General features: G+C 38.4%; 2 protein-coding genes across 10 annotated transcripts in view; both read left to right on the top strand.

Annotated features, from left to right (window-relative positions):
* The first annotated feature begins 5,547 nt into the window (after positions 1 to 5,547).
* On the top strand, positions 5,548 to 12,059 carry skor1a (SKI family transcriptional corepressor 1a). Of its 9 annotated transcripts, none has more exons than XM_056265454.1 (9): positions 5,548 to 6,060; positions 7,165 to 8,860; positions 9,521 to 9,611; positions 9,768 to 9,848; positions 9,953 to 10,021; positions 10,591 to 10,665; positions 10,774 to 10,837; positions 11,016 to 11,081; positions 11,424 to 11,531. In XM_056265454.1, exons 2-8 carry the CDS (start codon positions 7,175 to 7,177, stop codon positions 11,077 to 11,079), a joined length of 2,130 nt encoding a protein of 709 aa, XP_056121429.1. In that variant the 5' UTR covers positions 5,548 to 6,060; positions 7,165 to 7,174; the 3' UTR covers positions 11,080 to 11,081; positions 11,424 to 11,531. The 9 variants fall into 9 exon arrangements, with proteins under 9 accessions (XP_056121429.1, XP_056121430.1, XP_056121428.1 ...); XM_056265455.1 differs by having other exon boundaries at positions 11,427 to 11,527; XM_056265448.1 differs by having other exon boundaries at positions 5,549 to 6,060; positions 10,763 to 10,837; positions 11,427 to 12,059.
* Positions 12,060 to 13,257: 1,198 nt separating this feature from the next.
* pias1a (protein inhibitor of activated STAT, 1a) overlaps positions 13,258 to 17,773 on the top strand; it is a 51,869-nt gene continuing 47,353 nt past the window's right edge. Inside the window, exon 1 of the mRNA XM_056265342.1 lies at positions 13,258 to 13,333. Within this exon, the coding sequence (XP_056121317.1) occupies positions 13,310 to 13,333 (24 nt within the window). The 5' untranslated portion in view covers positions 13,258 to 13,309. The remainder of the gene's footprint in view (positions 13,334 to 17,773) is intronic.

The raw sequence follows: 17,773 nt of genomic DNA, 5'->3' as shown, positions 1-17,773 counted from the left end.
GTGTGCTGTTGTTCAAAGTACACCTCTCCAGACCATTTGAGGTATCAATCATGTCTGAATCAAAAAACATTTAGGGCGAGTTTTTCTCTGAATAAAACTCCGCAATGCAAGACTGTGTGGATTTGACCATGAAATGTTTGATTAGATGTAATTACATGTGGCTATATTCTGAAAGCCTGTTTAAGTTATTTATAAGATAAATAATTTAGTATATAGTATTATAAACCTATTTCCATCTTCAAAGACTATTCATTTAAACATACTCATCTGGATTAAGTTTAGGTTTATTCCTCAGATGATTAGCATTAAATAGTTTACTGTGTGTTTGAAAGGATGGTATTTTATTACACATAATTCATTAGTGGTCATGGGATGCAGTTTTGGTCCAGTGTTTTCAGAGTGTTGGGGTCCATACAGGATGACTACAATGAGGAGGACAGGAATCTGATAGGAGGTCGGAGTCACTCTCCTCTCCACATGAGTGCATATTGAACCGGATCAGTGTTAGTGTTCACTTACACAGTCCAACCTTAATGTTTACAATAACACTGTGCGTCGGATGTAACATTATGGTGATCAATACAAAAAGCATAATGAATATCCAGACAGAATGATGTTAGAGAGAATATATATATATATATATATATATACACAGTCAGGGGCGTAGGAGCAATTTTGAACCTGGGGGGGGGGGGGGGGATGTCCCGAATTTTTGTATATACTTTTTTATATATAAGGCACTTAAATGCTTATTTCTAAATACTTATGGGAACAGACTGTATTACTTAGTTTGGTCTAAGCAGTGATTAAATTGTGATTTATTATGTGGGCTCTCTCTAGGGGGGTCCGGGGGTATGCTCCCCCGGGAATTTTTTTTGAAAAATAAACCATTAAATGGCACTTTCTGGAGAGTTTTGTGCAAAGAAATTGAGAAAATGAGTCTTACATGATATGTGAAAAACTGCAAGGTTAAGAGCATATACTTTGCATTGTTGTAGTATCAACAGGTATTAGGACATTTAGCATTTAGGCTACATACATTACTGTTAATCAGTCATGTTGATTAACTAAAAATTAAAAACTCAAATAAATGGTTGATTTAATTTCCATCAACCACCTAGCTTACCCCCCAAGGATTGAAAAATAAAATCAATCTATACTTGTGGAAAGGTTCCTTGGTAGCTAAGGTCTAGCAAGTCTTATATTTCTGTAATTCACACAGATCAAACACAAATATGCTGCCTGAATAGATTGCTAGTTTGTTTTGAGTAGCCAGTTAGCAGTTCTCTTGGCAGTTTGCTGATAATCCGGTGTCTGAAGTAAAATGCTCAAAACATCTCCTGAGAAAAATCACATGGCCAACCTAGTCTTGGTCATTTAATTTAGATTTAGTCTTATTTTCCTTACCTTGTCATTTAAGGCCAGGGCACTTTATGTACATTTCTGGAACTTTTGCACGCTTCCACATCCCGCGCAACTAGGATCTCCCAGGAACACTCATTATATATTGCTGCGTACATTTATCCGTGTCACATAGATGCGCATGCGCGAGCGGTGCGCGATCATGGTCGACTGACAACGAGATTAGCAGCTGAAGAATTCGGCCGTTTTTTAAAATTGAATTATGTATTTAAAAGTTGCCGAATGGATTCATTTGGAGACTCCGAAATCGGCAGAGATAGGCAGGCAATGCAAAACAAAATCTTACATTGGGAAATAGTGGGGGGGACAAAACTTCGATTTTGAAATGTGGGGGGGACATGTCCCTGTACACAGTACTGAGCAAACGTCTTAGGCACGTTAGTATTTTCACCAAAAAAAAAAAAAGGTTTTAAACTGGAGGTAGGTTCGTTCAAGTTACCACAGTTCTTCTGGATTTAGTCTGTCTCAGTTTTTTCTTCATGTAATCCCAGATGGACTCGATGGTGAGATCAAATCTCCATGTGGAACAGATGGGCTGTTGTCAGACTCCTTGTGCATACAAAAATCTCACTGGATTATTACAATTAATGGCAAAATGAATTTTTGAAAATGTAAACTGATATTTCCTACTGACACTACAGTAAAATATATAAATAACTTGCTTAAAACAAATTTATTTGAAAATACTAACATTTTGCAACTAAGACTTTTACAAAGTGTGTATGTATATATAGCCTACACTTACAGTAGCTACACACAGGCACTAGGCCTACATACTCTCCTTTTTTTAATAAAAATATTTTTTGTTGTGCAATTTTTGCTATATTGTCTATATATATATAGCCTATGTATACGGTGAAGATTAGGTAGTCTTTGTTAATGAAAAATAGCCAAACAATTCGAAATAATTTTGTCCCACAGATGCATTTTAGGGTCAAACAGCAGTCCAATCAAGGAAGGTCTCGTTAGAGCAGCAGTATATGGACCCCCAGCCTAGCACCTATAAAGACCCTCAGTATTCCTCCTCCTTCAGCTGTTGGGGCTTGGGGCCCATATACTGATGCACTAATGCGACCTTTTCTCCTCAGTCCAGTTTAATTTGCGCGGGGGCCGGACGAGCACTGAAAGACCTGTTCACAGCCATTACCAAGATTCCTTTATCAATGTCTAGTAATTAAAATGTCACCACTTAATTTTCAGGCCATGGTGAACCTCTTGTAGCAATCCTTTCCTAATAAAAACAGTAATCGAAACGCTATTTTCACTCGAAACAAAAAGGTTGCGGCAGGCGACTCGAGGGTGTCAAGGCGACAGAGATCAATATGAGAGAAGCTGATTGATCTCGCGCTAAAGTGAAATTTATTGGGGTCGTGCTTTTATACTGCGCGGATATAACGGTGACTGTAGAACACTGCTTTTCAGCTGATGCGTTTATTAAACCTCTCTTGCTGAATTAGTCTGCTTTTGATTTATGTGCCAATCTTCGCAATGACCTCCAGGACAGGATCTCTTATTTTTCTAAAACACACTGGTTTAAATCTGAAGTGGTTCTTATCTGAACTTGTTAGTGCGTTCTTTGAACAGAACGAGCTTCTTGGTAAAATAAAATTATACATTTGGTTTAAGATACCACCAGAAAAAAAATGATTGCGTAATTTATATAGGCCTAGACTTTTATATTATGTTATTCCGCATGTTTAGCTAAAAGTAGTTTTTAAAATTCAACCTAAAAAAAATCTAATCGCTGTGGAAATAATGAGTTGCCTGATCTCATGGTCATTGCCTTTAGTTCTCTGAAACGGCAACCAGAGGGCATCAGTTCAAACTGTCTAGCTGATGATGGCATTAGCCTTAAAAGGCATTCCTTTAAAAATAACTGCTTGTGCCTACTGACTACCCATTCTTTCTTGTCTATTCTATTACAAAGACTTAGTTGTCCGAACCATTTTTCACCACACTGACAGATTGAAAAATAAAGATAGTTTAGGCCTACTTCGGTAATATTGGTAAATTCTGATGTTGGACTGGATCTCATTTCATTGAATTGTTTCCTCCCACCACATTAGCACAACTTCATGTGCGGTATAGCTAGCCTACAACTAATTATCTTTTTTACAACGTATTTAATCCTAATGTTATGCAAAAAGATCATGTGCAGGGCGATATTTAATAAAGACGTTTTCCCCCTCCAATTCTTTCTTAGCTACTGGCCTATATAAAGTTTCTTTAATTAGTTTACTCATGCCCGTGTAATATAATAGCCTAGCGCGTATATTAATGAGCCAATAATGGCATATGTCGTCCTGAAACACAATATTTATCGTATTGATTCAACCGTTATGTAAAAACAATCATTGATTATTTAATAGCATATGTCAAAGAGGTTACTAAGCACATCAAGTTTAATAGGAGTAACCTGGTCGGTGCTAAAATTAATAGGACAGCGTAATAGGCTATATGCAACCTTTAAATTAATATAAATGCCTTTTTGTTTGGGAGATTTCAATAATGTGAGGAGGTACGTTAACGTGAGTGAGTTACACATTTTTAAAGGGATATTCTTCTAAGGTCTGATTAAATGATGGCAGGATGGCTTGTTTAAAGACGGGTGTTGTGGGAGGATCCAGTCTTAGGACATGTGAGCCCCTGTCTCCCCTCCATAAACGCTAACAATGCTGCATTGAGTCTGACCACTAAATAATTCACAAGAAAGGAATAATTACAGAATAAAATTGTAATTATTGTTGGGCCAGAACGAAGCTTCTTGGTTGTGAAAGAAGACACGGCAAAGCAGATCTGGTTAAAGTTTCCCTTCCTATTAATATTGAATTAGGTTAAGCCGTGGCCTCTTGGTCACAGGACATACTGAGCGTCGCTTGACAGATTTTTAAACTTTCCCATGTTTTCAACTTTGTGCGATGATATAAGTTAACTACCTTCGACATTTATTTTCGTTTATTTATTGCTCGAATAAAAACGCATCTATTTATCTGTCAAATAGCAACATATAGCCTACAGATACATGTTCAGTTCATGCAAAATACACTTAAGCTCGAAGGCAGTTCTGATGTAATGGCTTAGCTGAGATGAACCATTCCTCTAAGGCAATTTTTGACATTATTAACTAATTGATTCGGTTAATTGTTAACATTTTATACAATTAATTACCGTTCAATCAAAGCTCCTTTTTTGCAAGACTGCATGTAGCCAAAAATGGACCGTGGCTGGAAATAGAATAATTAAAATAACTTGGTAATATCTTAGCCTACAAAATAATAGGTAGGCCTAAATTAAAACAAGATATAGACTATCAGTTATTCAAAACAGACTATAGTGGATTTGTTCTGCTTTGTTTTTAATCCTGTGTCTCTTTGCAAACCATCACAAGTGGAAAACGCGGATTGAAACGACTGACTGAGTGATGATGATACCTGTCCTGAACACATCGGCAAAACATTTCTGAGAGAATAAAACTTTTCCAGTGTCGTATTCCAAAGTAGACAGCGCAACTTTGCCCGGTTCGATATTGATATCTTTACGTCAAGACATAGTGGGGTTAACTGTAGGGCATTGATCAGGTTTTAAATAGTTAATACGGCCATATAAGGTTGCACCACTTACCTCAGTCCATTGCTCTGATATATCACTGTTTGTACACACTAGCCGCTCTCACTGGCTGGTGTGTTTAACAAATGTGCATCATTCATTCACCGGGAGACATGTGACGTAAAATGCGATGACCGCGAGCTTCTAATAGCAGTTTATAGCCTAGCCTACTGCATGGCCTGTGGACATGTTGCCAGAGGAAATGTTCAATGCAAATTCATAATGATTTATTGTTTAGTTTCAGAAGTGTCACTCAAACATGAACATTATTAAGTTCTAAAATTCATGGGAAACTTACGCCTATTAGTCTTGAGAAAAAAGACGCAGGTGTAGGCCTACATGACGAGTGGATGGGATGGGGTGGGGTGGGGAGCGGCTGATAGGCCTAAGCATCATAATTTTCCGTTGTTCATTGTTCTACACCCATCATATTCCGTCTTTATTCATGCGCAAAACCGCTTAAACTACATTAAGCGCCCTGTTTTTGGTGGCATATTTGTCTCTATCTATCTATCTATCTATCTATCTATCTATCTATCTATCTATCTATCTATCTATCTATCTATCTATCTATCTATCTATCTATCTATCTATCTATCTATCTATCTATCTATCTATCTATCTATCTATCTATCTATCAAGCAGCTCAACTATAAATTGGCAGTGATCTTTGTTTTGGAGTAGTGGAAGCAAACGGTTAATAGCCTACCAGAATCGGATTTGATCTCAGTGGGTGTGCCTTCTTATTCTTTTTGGCGTCCCCTCTCTTGAAGTAGATCGCGCACAACCTATTAAGAAGAGGCACGAGCTCCGGGACTGCCATGTGGTCACTCGGCTCGCGCTCCCGACGCCGTCACCACGCACGAGAGCTGAGTGGGATGGAAACTCTAAAGCTGTTTTGAGAGGGAAGACTCTATCCAGCCTCGCAGTTCTCCTCACGCACTACAGGCGGACGATTTGTCCTACTTGTTTTAGGCCTGTTAATTTGACGCAAACACACTCGCTCATTCGACTCAGTTTCCTCATAAAAAGGTAGGTTTCTTTTTTATATATTTATGTTTTATAATAAGTTGTTCAAAATTAGAATCAGTCTTGTATTTCCTTAAATTAACACGCTTATTATTGTATGGTCTACATTTAACGAAATGATTAGGACTCGGAAGAAAGATTAGCCTGTAATGTTTTAAAATATGCTGATCCTTGATTACGAAAGAGAATTTATAGCACCTAAATCAGGCGATTCAAAATAATACGACAAATCTAAAGAATATTCATACGTAAACATTAAAACATTACGGAGAAATATAGAAAACGAAAATATCCGTAGGACTGAAATATAACGGCTCCTTGCGCAATGGTTTAATTATAAATGATAAACTTTTATTAACAGATCAAAGTCGAACAACACAGGCTGTGTAATTACACAGAAAGCGGCTTACAGCTTCTTTTCCTTGTTGCTAAGCTTATTGGAGTAGCTAAAAGATTCTTCCCTTCTGCCCCTTTGCGTATTAGCGCCGTAAGAGGCCTTTAAGTAATCGCTCCGGCTTCTGAGCCGATTTGGATACATTAAGCAATGATGCAGGCTCTCAGGTCAGAGAGTGCGAGCTTTTAAAGATAGTGTTAGAGCCGTCAATATTGTCAACCTAAAAAGCCAAGTATTCATTTTAAATATTTATTAGTAGGCATAAAGCTGTTAAAAATTAAAAGTGCTAACTAAAAATAACTGTAGCCCACACTTTGTAACACAATTCTAAAATAATTATTGTAAAAAAAATGGTGGCCTAATTCTTAAATAACATTGAGGCTATTAGCCTATCTTGAAAAGCTAATTCTATAATGAAAAAAAAAAGAAAAAATAAAACGAACTAATTGGAAAGGATACATTTTAAACAAACAAAAAAGCCAATACTGCCGTTTTATTTTTTTATTTAGCCTTTTTATTGAAATAATGTTGCAGGCCTATATTATGATACAAATTAAAGATAATAATTATAACAAATAACGTGTTTATATTAGGATAACGCTTAGGCTACACAAAGCAAACATTGATTGATAATCTCAAGAGTTGCATAAAAAATACAACAACGGTTCTTGAATTGGAGTGTAATTTTTACGTTTCTGACTCGTTCTTCGCAGACTTCCAGGAATGGAGTCGATACCCGGTCAGCTTTCCACGGGACGAGATGCTTGCTCTTCCCCTAACTCGAAGCAAGAACTGCAGCCTTTTTCTGGCAGCAGCTCGCTGAAGCCTAATCAAGTGAGTGAGGCTGCGCTGTACGGAGTGCCCATCGTCTCTTTGGTCATCGACGGCCAGGAAAGACTGTGTCTGGCGCAGATTTCCAACACTTTACTGAAGAATTACAGCTACAACGAAATCCACAACAGACGCGTGGCGCTTGGAATTACGTGTGTGCAGTGCACACCGGTGCAGCTGGAGATCCTGAGGCGCGCGGGGGCCATGCCAATCTCCTCGCGCCGCTGTGGCATGATTACCAAACGGGAGGCCGAGCGCCTCTGCAAATCCTTCCTCGGGGCTCACAACCCTCCCAAATTACCCGAGAATTTTGCATTCGATGTTTCACACGAGTGCGCCTGGGGCAGCCGAGGAAGCTTCATACCTGCGAGGTACAACAGCTCCAGGGCAAAATGCATCAAGTGCACCTATTGTAATATGTATTTTTCACCCAACAAATTTATATTTCACTCGCACCGCACACCTGAGTCTAAATACACACAGCCGGACGCGGCCAATTTTAATTCATGGAGACGCCATCTAAAACTCACCGACAAAAGCTTGTCTGATGACATTTGCCACGCGTGGGAGGACGTCAAGGCCATGTTTAACGGCGGGAGCCGGAAACGGGCAATGCCGGGGAGTGGATCAGAAATGTCCTCCCCGCTCAAACCGCAGGCTTCTGGTAACATCACGCAGACCGCTTCCCCTGACATTCCTCACAAAACTTTGCGCTGCGACGACAACCGTGGTAACCTCGGTTTAACCAACAGCGTGCGTAACTACCCGGTCATTCCTGTGCCTAGTAAGAGTTTCGGCATGCTCCAGAAGATCCCGCCACCCATCTTCCCGCATCCGTATGGCTTTCCAGCATTTGGACTGTGTCAAAAGAAGGATGATGGAGTTGGTGAGCAGAACAAGACTAATGTACCTGGTGTGTTCTGGCCAGGTGCGAAGGACGGTATCTATCCATCTTTCCCCATGTTTTGGCCCACCACGGGCAGCCTGCCGCTCTCATCCTATCAACCAACACAACTAAAACCGCACACGGAGCTCATGAGTGCCCGGCAAACCGAAGCTGAAATGTCAGAAAGCGAGCGGGGAGGAAACACACCTAGAGACAGTCTGTTCGACAGCGAGCGCTGCTCCAGCTCGCAGTCCCTAAGGAACGACGAGGACAAATCTGGGGACGAGGCCAGGTCAAGTGAGGGTCAACCCAGCACCCCCAGAAAGTTGAGCTATATTTCTGCGTTCAGACCAGTCGTTAAAGATGCAGAAAGCATAGCCAAGCTCTACGGAAACAGGGACGCGTACAGCGGAGCTCATCCTGGCCATTTGTCGCCAGACTTTGTTAGTGAGAGCTCCAGCTACAGATCAGCCTCTCCGTGTGTGGATAGCGAGGAAGAACCAGATGTGGACGTGGAGACGCACAGAATTCCAGATGATGAGGAGTCTATACAACTTTCCGTGGATGATCGGCAAAGTCCCGTGGGAGAAAACAGTCAAACGCCGCAGCCGGACGATTTCAGTGATGCGGGCTCCCCTGAACACAATCAGAACAAGCAGGTGGCAAAGAAGAATGATGCCATTGCTTACGTTGTGAGTCACATAAACTATCATATTCAATGGTTTTGAAACCATCTGAATCTACCCAGTATTAAAACATCAAATGCTTAGCGTAAAATGATTTTGAATCAACAAATTGGCAGGCTGAATAAAACAAGTAATTGCTCCGAATGACACGTGTCTGATACAGAAGTCTTTCGGCTCTAATGAGTGATGATGACGCCTAATTATGAGCCTATAGCCTATGGACTCTACATTTATACTTTTCTATTTGTAAACACTTTGTAATTTGTGTTGTTATGGATACAGCTCGTTTAAATTCTGTTTATTAGTGTAGAACGATCTAAATAAAAGAACACAGCGGCGCGTAATTATAGTAAATTAAATGTTTAGAATTAATGGTCATTTCTGTTGTCGCCCGCGGGCTATTAGTGCATTGGTTTAAGGGTTCCCCTGTGGTTACTGCACAAATTATTCCCTTTGTCTGTCCATCTGACCGAATTTACCTTGTAATACGAGTATTTTGCCTTGATGTTGCCAAATAGCCTGTTTGTAGATCATTATAAGAGTAGCTAGGCCTAGCCTACTATTAAACGCAGTCTGTTGTCTGACGCATGGTTGCGTTAAAAAAGAAAGAAAATGATGCATGATTGAGCTTGTATTTTTTTGTTTATGTTTGGATAATTTTTGCAGGTGTACTCAAATGAAAAGGAGGGAGCATCTCTTCAAAGCACACTGCCATGTTTGGCCTCTAAACTTCCTCGCGCCGTGCCGGAAACAAATGGTGAGGCAATTTAATAAACTGAGATTTAAATGTAGGCTATAATTCATTAGTTTTATATATTCTATATAATTTTAACAACTTTTATTTTGATCAATTTATAGAGAAATTATAGGCTATTGAATTATGCACTCAAAAGTGACAAATATTTCCCTTTAGATTCACACATTTCAACTGACGACGAATGTGAATCACAAAAATCCTGTTCGGACCAAATTAGCGTTAGCAAAGAGAACCCAAGTGAGTAGCAGATCTAAAAATATTGTATCGTTCTTGCTTTTTTTTTTTTAAACTACATTAGCCTACATCTTTGTAATAATAATATATTTCTTATTTTATGGCAGGCGATGCTGCATTGAGAAGAACTGATAGCAGATTTAATTTCGAGAAAGACATCGAAAATATGGCGAAAGGTACAAGAGAGTTAACATTTAGACGTTCTAGACAATTTTGAGCTGTGTAATTGCATTGTTTTCTAAGGCGTTACAAAATAACTTGACCAATTACAAATACTGGATGCCAATATCTTTTTATGATTAATTATTTAAACACAGATTCGACAAGGCATTGTCTATTTTTAAGGCAAATATATAGGCCTTTAAATTGTGAATCTATGTTTCCCCCTTTTATGCACACATTATGCATTTAAAAATGAGTGTAATCGCTACTGTTGTGTATTACTGAGAATTGTCCTTGAACTGCAGACGATCCACATTGTCAGGCTCGTTTTCCACACACCCCTCAGGCAACTGTCCTAATTATTTTGCAATGTCATGCTTGAGAACACGGGGACCGTGTGTTTAGCCTTAGTAACCTAAATAGCGCTATTAGACAAGAAAACCAAACAGAGTGAAAATACATGATAAAAAAAAATACAATTCTGAAAAAAGACTGTATAGCTTACTCAAAAGCTATTGAGATATGTGGTGATTAAAAGTCACAGTGGTATGATCAATTATGTGATTTCTGTCGGTTTCCACAGAGGAGCTCCAAAAGCAGCTCTTGGCGCAAGTGGAGTTGAGAAAAAAACTGGAACGGGAATTTCAAAGTTTAAAAGGTAATTAAGAACTGGATAGTATATTCACAACATGATTTTATTTGCTAGCCTACATGATTTCTTCAATTTATAACTTAACACGTGTTGACTCTAACAGATAATTTTCAGGATCAAATGAAGAGGGAACTGTCTTATCGAGAGGAGATGGTCCAGCAGCTGCAGATTGTACGAGGTAATGCAGATTTTGCACTATTGACCAAAAAAAGGTCAGTTTAGAAAAAGTAACACTTGCATATTTTCAGAATGACTGAATTTTTAAAAGAAAATATTAGGTCACAGGAAATCTAATACCTTTAACATTTGTGACCCACCTCAAATGATTTATTCATTTTTCTTTTTATTTTATTTAGACACATTGTGCAACGAGTTGGATCAGGAGAGAAAGGCTCGTTATGCAATTCAGCAGAAGCTTAAAGGTAATTTAGAAATATAGGCTACCATCCATTAAAGTGGAATGAAAAAGATTTTTTCACATTGTTCTAAGAGCATTACAAAAGAAATATGCAAGTGCTACTTTTTAAACGGATTACTCAAGGTATTTAAAACGCATTAAAACACGTGTTTGATTAAGTGTAATAATAGAAATGATTAGAGAGGAGTGTGATAGCTTTCTAATCTTCATGTATTAGACATACAGTATGCATGTGCATCATACGTCATTGTGTGACATACAGCATTTGGAGAATGTAGTTGCATGACTCAGTAAAGAATTAGCTGTTGTGCTGTGATTCTTTGAACTCAATCAACCTTTTCCCTAGAAGCTCACGACGCTCTTCACCATTTCTCCTGCAAAATGCTCACTCCACGCCACTGCACAGGGACCTGCACCTTTAAGCCGCCCCTCTTACCACCTTAACTTAAAGCTGCATCCCAGGATCCCAGTGACATCTGTAAACCTCCCCTAAAGGAATTCTCCATTTACACTCTGTTTGAGAGGTTCACGTTATGCACACTGAACACTGAGGACTGCTGAATCACAATCCATCCATGGCAAGTGGCATTTGAACATTCTACTGTGGATGAAAGTGTCTATTACTTAAGGAAAACAGAGTAACACAAACCAGAGGATTACAATAACTGTTCAAATACTTATGCTGTTACTTGTGTAAATAGGTTGATTTTTTTAAACAATACAATCCATAATATGTGGCAATGTGCAATGAACTGTATAATGTGAAATTTCATAAACTGGAATTGATTATTCTCATTATTTATGTGTTTTTAACATGTAATTGTTTTTCTCTAAATGAATTCACTGATGTGCTATCCCAAATTAATTGTGTATCATCAATATTAAGCACTTTAAATAAGCAACATTTCAGACCAATCTATCCAAAATTATTCAACCCCAAAATTATTCAAAATCAGCTGTATCTCATATTTATGTATACAACAAGCACTTATCCCATATTTCCCATAAACAATTGAGAATACAGCAAAAGCTGTTATTCCACATCACAGTGCTCAAACTAAATGGCATACGACCTCTGGAGTGTTTCTTTTCTTTCTTTTTTTTGGTCAAAAATAAAATGATCTCTTGCCTCATTCTTCAATAAAAAGTTAAATCAAAGCCACAAGTATTGACTCTTGAATTCAAGCTATTTCCTTCACATTTGTAATAGTTTTTAACTGTCACGAATTAAATAAAATAATTTATGACACAAATTGAAAATCCAGAAACTGTAGGCCTATTGGCCACCTGAAATACATGCCTTTGCCCGACAGCCTGCATAGGCTATCCTAAGACGAAAACAATATGTAAGCCTATATTGAACAGCAATATTTAAATATGTTATGCCTACTTGTCCTTTCCAAACAATACAGCTTAATCATTTCCAATACATATATGTTTAGCCTGCAAATTAAAATTTGTTCAGTAGCCTACCTACTATTTTTTTTATAGAGCTGCACACTGCAAGCGCAGCTTACCCACAGCTCAAACTGAGCACGCCTATTACTGTTGTGAAATACAACACTTCCATCTAGTGGTGAAAACAGACACTGCACATTCCAATGGGTTTATTCAGCGTTCTTTTCGCTTCATGCTCTATTTGGAGCGTTCGAGTACATTATTCTGTTAAACAGGGTTATGAAAGTAAGATTTATGGTTCTTAATAAAGAAGATCTGAATTACATTCTCAAAGACGACAGTAAAAAATACATCTGAATATTAAATTAGCTTCGGCGGGAGTTGTTTAAACTGTGTTTATTGTCAAATAAACACGTGATAGGCTACTTCTGCAATGGTACCCTTTAATTACTGAGAGTGTATTTAATTATCCACTAATTCAATGTTGGCATGTGCATTGTGCACCCACCTGTAGAAAGGTATTTATACTTGTGGCGCATTAAAATACAGAAGACAAAATGCTGATTCAAAAAAATACTTTGTAATGACTGAAAACAACGTCAAAACAAATGTAAAGCATTTGGATAAATAGAATCTATTTGAATGCGTGCATTTTAAAGGCTTCACTTTTCGATATGATACTTGTAGTAGCATGATTTCTCCCAACATGATAGAAGTTTTCCACGCACTTTAGGCACTACTCGTTGAAAAACATGTGAGCGGTTACGCCGGCAACGAGCGGCGCGTGCATACCACGTGACCCGACAGCGTCACGCCTGCGCTAGCAGTCACAAGATGGCGGAGAGTGCGGAACTAAAGGTAAAACGCTGCGCTCAATTTCCAGTCGGATAGTGTGTAGGGATATTTTATTGTACCCTCAGAAGTACGCGTACTACTTACCTGCTGTATCAAGGGGCCGTTATTATGCATTTAACCTCTGTTCTCGTAGCCAAAGTTGCATGAGAAATGATTTTGCAGTGGAGCTCTTGTAGAAAGCTTTCAGCGTGTTATTGTTGATGTAGAGGGAGCTGTCTGTCCACCGCTCTCCTCATGGGAATTACTAACTTTAACTCTTTTCTCCCTAATAACTCACGCTAAGAGTATCTGTTGAAAATCAGTCTCAGACTCTGGCTATTTTAATATTTACTTCTAGTAGACCGTATGTGTGGATTTTTATGGTTAATGTGATGTAGTCGCCTGTACTTGTGGATTTGCTAGAAAGCTCCATCGCGTCGCGTGCTGGGCGCGAGCGCTGTTGACGTGCTGTCAATCAAGTTAGAGGAAGTGCACGAGCACCGTCACTCAGATTTAAGCACCGAAATAACAACTGACCATTGCAGTTGATCATCAAACTTCAGTCAGATGTTATTACATAGATGCCCAGTGAACATTTAAGTTAACCGTCCTTAGCCTTCTAAACCAGTCGATAAGGCAGAACAAGCTTTGCCTTCTTAAAAAAAAGTTCCAATATTGTATGATTATATTTCTGTTATTTATAGTGTTATTTGACCCAAAATGTAAAAAACTTATGTGGGACAAATTATGAGATTTTAGGCAGAATGACAGCCTCGCTTTCGCATTTGCTTTATTGTGTGGAAAAAGGATAAAGTGAATGGTGACTGAAGCTGTCTTGCTGATTCTTTTGTGTTTCACAAAAGACAATAGCCCTATGTCATACAGAACGAATTTTGTTGTTGTTGCATGAGCTAACCCTTTAAGTTTAATGGAATATGTTCATGACAGGTGTTGCATGACTGTGATGTCTTGAATCTTTATTAAGAGGGTCCTAACTGGAAAATAATATTCCACAACATTCTAAAGCACTATTAAGTTTTTCTCTCTCATTTTAGCTGTGCATGTCTGATAAAGCTTTTTGACCTCTGCACACTGGAAGAAGTTCACACTGTTTTAAATGTCTGTGCTTTTGTGATTTGTGCTGCTCTCCTTTATTCATTCTCATTCAAGGTTTCATCTGGTCTTTTTGCTTTGTCAATTGGGGGAAAAAGGGATTTAGTCCCCTGGTCCTGTCTTTCTACTTATTCATTTCTTACATACTGACCTACAGTTTGGTCAGTGTCTTTAGCAGGTCCACTTACAAGTGCAGAGATTAAATTATAAACCAAAATTAGATTCTCTTTTTACTTTGCTTGCAAAAATATTTAATAGTTACTTAAAGGCAGAAATGAGCACCTATACACATACGGTTACTTTGGGTTTGGCCGAAGGTGTGGATAGGGTGGATGAGAGAGGTAGACTTGCCCACATGTTGCTTACTGGACTGATATTCATCATGCCTTCTAGATCTCTGTCTCTCTGCACTTCTGCAGTCTTACTCAGTTTTAGATTAGAATGCAGATTACTGTCTTATTTTTTTGTGCTTTGAGGCATTTGGCAAAAATTCAGACCGTGTTCCTGGTAAACTCAATCGACTCTTTGCATGCTGATGCTTACTATGTATTTCCGCTAAAATCTCAGTGCTACGTTAGCTTCCTTTATACTGGTATTCTCCCATAGCAGACTGTGGTAGTAGGAAACTCTTTCTGTATTTCTAATAACTGTAGATCACAACAAATTATATTATTATTTAGTGCTGTCAAATCGATTAATCGCATCTAACATAAAAGTTTTTGTTTATATAATATATTAATATATGTATATCGGCTATATTACTATATATGTGTGTATATATATATATGTATATATATACATATACATCTTATTTCTCAACTGTTTACGTTCATTTAAGACATGTCAAATATGTTTACAAGGATACTCGCCAAAACAGGCTTTTTGATATAATTTTGTGTGATTTAGAAGTGAATGAGAACTCAATTCAGTAGGCTATTTGTGGCTTTCCGGGCACGCACTTTGGATGTGTGCGCACACAAAACTTCTCACACAGTGATTAGAATTGAGTTCTCTTTCACGTCTTCACGTGCAAAGGATAAACTTTTGTAAAGATCCAGCACTGGCCTGATCGGGACAGTGACAGTTCTGTCAATTGTCCCGATCATCATTCACTCTGGCACCGGGCAGGCCTTATCGTCGAGCCCTGCTGTATTTTGTACAGATTTCATTTTGTTTAATTATTTTACCCAGAGAAAAATGTTGCGAGTATGCCACAGACATTATACAACTCAGTGCCTACACACAGTTAATTAATAAATCATGTTATAGCTGATGTGCCAATGTTTTTAAAATGATCTAAAATCGTCCGATAAATATCGGCAGCCAATACATCGGTACGTCTCTAATACTATTTATATTGTTGTCTATAGTAAACAACATTTTAGTATATTATATTAGTAATGAGTTCCAGAAACTTTAAATACCTTTTGCGTAAAGGTGGATCATATCAATTCAACATTGCTTTGTTTATTCTGTTGTTGGACACTTCCTGTGCTTAATTTTCGGACAATTTTTATACACTTCCCTGCACCGGAGGTAGCGGTGGCAGGGAATCGGCTATTTGCTGAGACAAAATAGGGAAGCGATTGTTCATAGAGTCCATTGAATTAACTCCATTGAATTTTTTTTTTTAAAGAATTGATAATTGCAACAGAATCTTCTTTTTAGTCATGTTGAGGAATTGCGATGATTCCCACAGGAGAATGATATTCGGATTTATCTGGTGCTGATTTATATAATAGTGATTAGGTAAGAGTTGATGTAACCATAAGCTGTTTTTAAAGCATGCGAGTTTTACATATTCCTGTTGCCTACCTGCAGGATTGATCAGTTGTGTGGGTCCAGATGTTTTACTCTAGTGTTTTTGGATGTTGCTGTATGTCAGTACAAAGAAAAAATGACTTTGCGTGCGTACAATCATTCCTCGATTCATTATTTTATCCATCTGATAAGATCCACATACGCTCATACTGATGTGCTCATTCCCACTCAGGCTGTAGCCAGCTATATCCGTCCACACAAATAGCCTCCATCAACACACAGAGGTGATTAAGGTGGGGATTGTGGTTGTGTGTGTGTGTGTGTGTGTGTGTGTGTGTGTTTTATTATATCTCCCTTCAGCAGATGTTCTCTTACCTGGCTCTAGCTCCTGTACCAATTTCCTGGGGGCTTAGCTCACACTGCACGTTCTCACACACAATGCAGCACATAACCAAATACTGGAAAATAGACATTTCTACCAGAATATGTGGAATCATCCTACTTATCTGGGGTCATTTGCTGCTATTATGGCTTATAATACGTGTAGTCAGCTCAGCAATCATGCTCTGTTTGGACTGTCGTCTAAATCGTGTATTAAACTCTCCCTGTCTCCACTCAGCATACTCCACAATACATCACAGCATTATAGATGAATGAGGTTTAGATTTAAGACACGATGAGCTCCACATGGCCAACAAATTAGATTTTATGTTTTTAAAGCTGCCAAGTGACAGTGATGCACATGCAGACTGACTGAAGAAAGAGGATGCTGAGAAGCTCGTACTCTCTCTCGCTCTCTCTGTGATTTGTTTGTACTTGAGGGTTTTGTAAATGCAGGTTATAGGCTAGATCTTATTGTGAACCATTCATCCCTGTATATGTTTCATATTGTATTATTATTTTTTAGACCTTGTAATAATCATAATTCGTTCTTTTGGTGAAAAAGACTTTTGCCTGGTCATGTATGCTGGACTTCTCCAATTATTTAGTCCGTTTTAAACCCAAAATATTAACTGCAAGCTTACATTCATTTTTGGGTGCTCACAATCCAATCAACAACCGATGGATAGAGCCAAATAATCGCCTTACATTTTTTTTCCTTTTCAATAATCTATTACACTCAGATTTACGTCACTCACAATATGGAAGAAAATATCTCTCGCAACTTCTGTTTCATCGTGACTTTAAGAGATGTGGTCATAATCACATGATAGCGGCAGCCTATAACTTCTTATCTTGAAGTGCACATTTTTACCACGACTTTTACAACTGTCATTAGTGTTTTTTGCATTTAGTGGTTTGGAAATGCATTTGGTGATAAATATAACTCAATATATTTCTCTGTGTAAACACAGGAACAATGATGTGCGTTCTCTTCCAGGAAAATAGAGCTCAAGTGTGTGCCTTGGACACTGGTTTGTGTTTTGGATTCATATTATGCTCAGAGGTTTGGTCTGAATTTTTCATTGTGTCTCCTGCAAAAAGTACTCTGTAGTCTGACTGTGTCCAGGCATTAGAGCAGGTTTCCTCAAACTCGGTCCTGGAGGGCCACTGTCCTGTAGAGTTTAGCTCCAACCCTGATCACATAAT

Source organism: Rhinichthys klamathensis, unplaced genomic scaffold, assembly GCF_029890125.1.
Source record: "Rhinichthys klamathensis goyatoka isolate OS25496 unplaced genomic scaffold, OSU_Roscu_1.1 h1tg000232l_1, whole genome shotgun sequence".
Taxonomy (NCBI): Eukaryota; Metazoa; Chordata; class Actinopteri; order Cypriniformes; family Leuciscidae; genus Rhinichthys; species Rhinichthys klamathensis.
Note: the sequence above shows the minus strand (reverse complement) of the source record. Positions and strands in the feature narration are given on the sequence as shown.

What these genes read in the sequence shown, in the direction of transcription:
- skor1a (XM_056265447.1), top strand. Translation starts at nt 7,175, where the DNA reads ATGGAGTCGATACCCGGTCAGCTTTCCACGGGACGAGATGCTTGCTCT. An exon ending in CGCCGTGCCGGAAACAAATG is followed by an intron (nt 9,612 to 9,767) that starts GTGAGGCAATTT and finishes ATTTCCCTTTAG; the next exon opens with ATTCACACATTTCAACTGAC. An exon ending in GCAGCTGCAGATTGTACGAG is followed by an intron (nt 10,838 to 11,015) that starts GTAATGCAGATT and finishes TATTTTATTTAG; the next exon opens with ACACATTGTGCAACGAGTTG.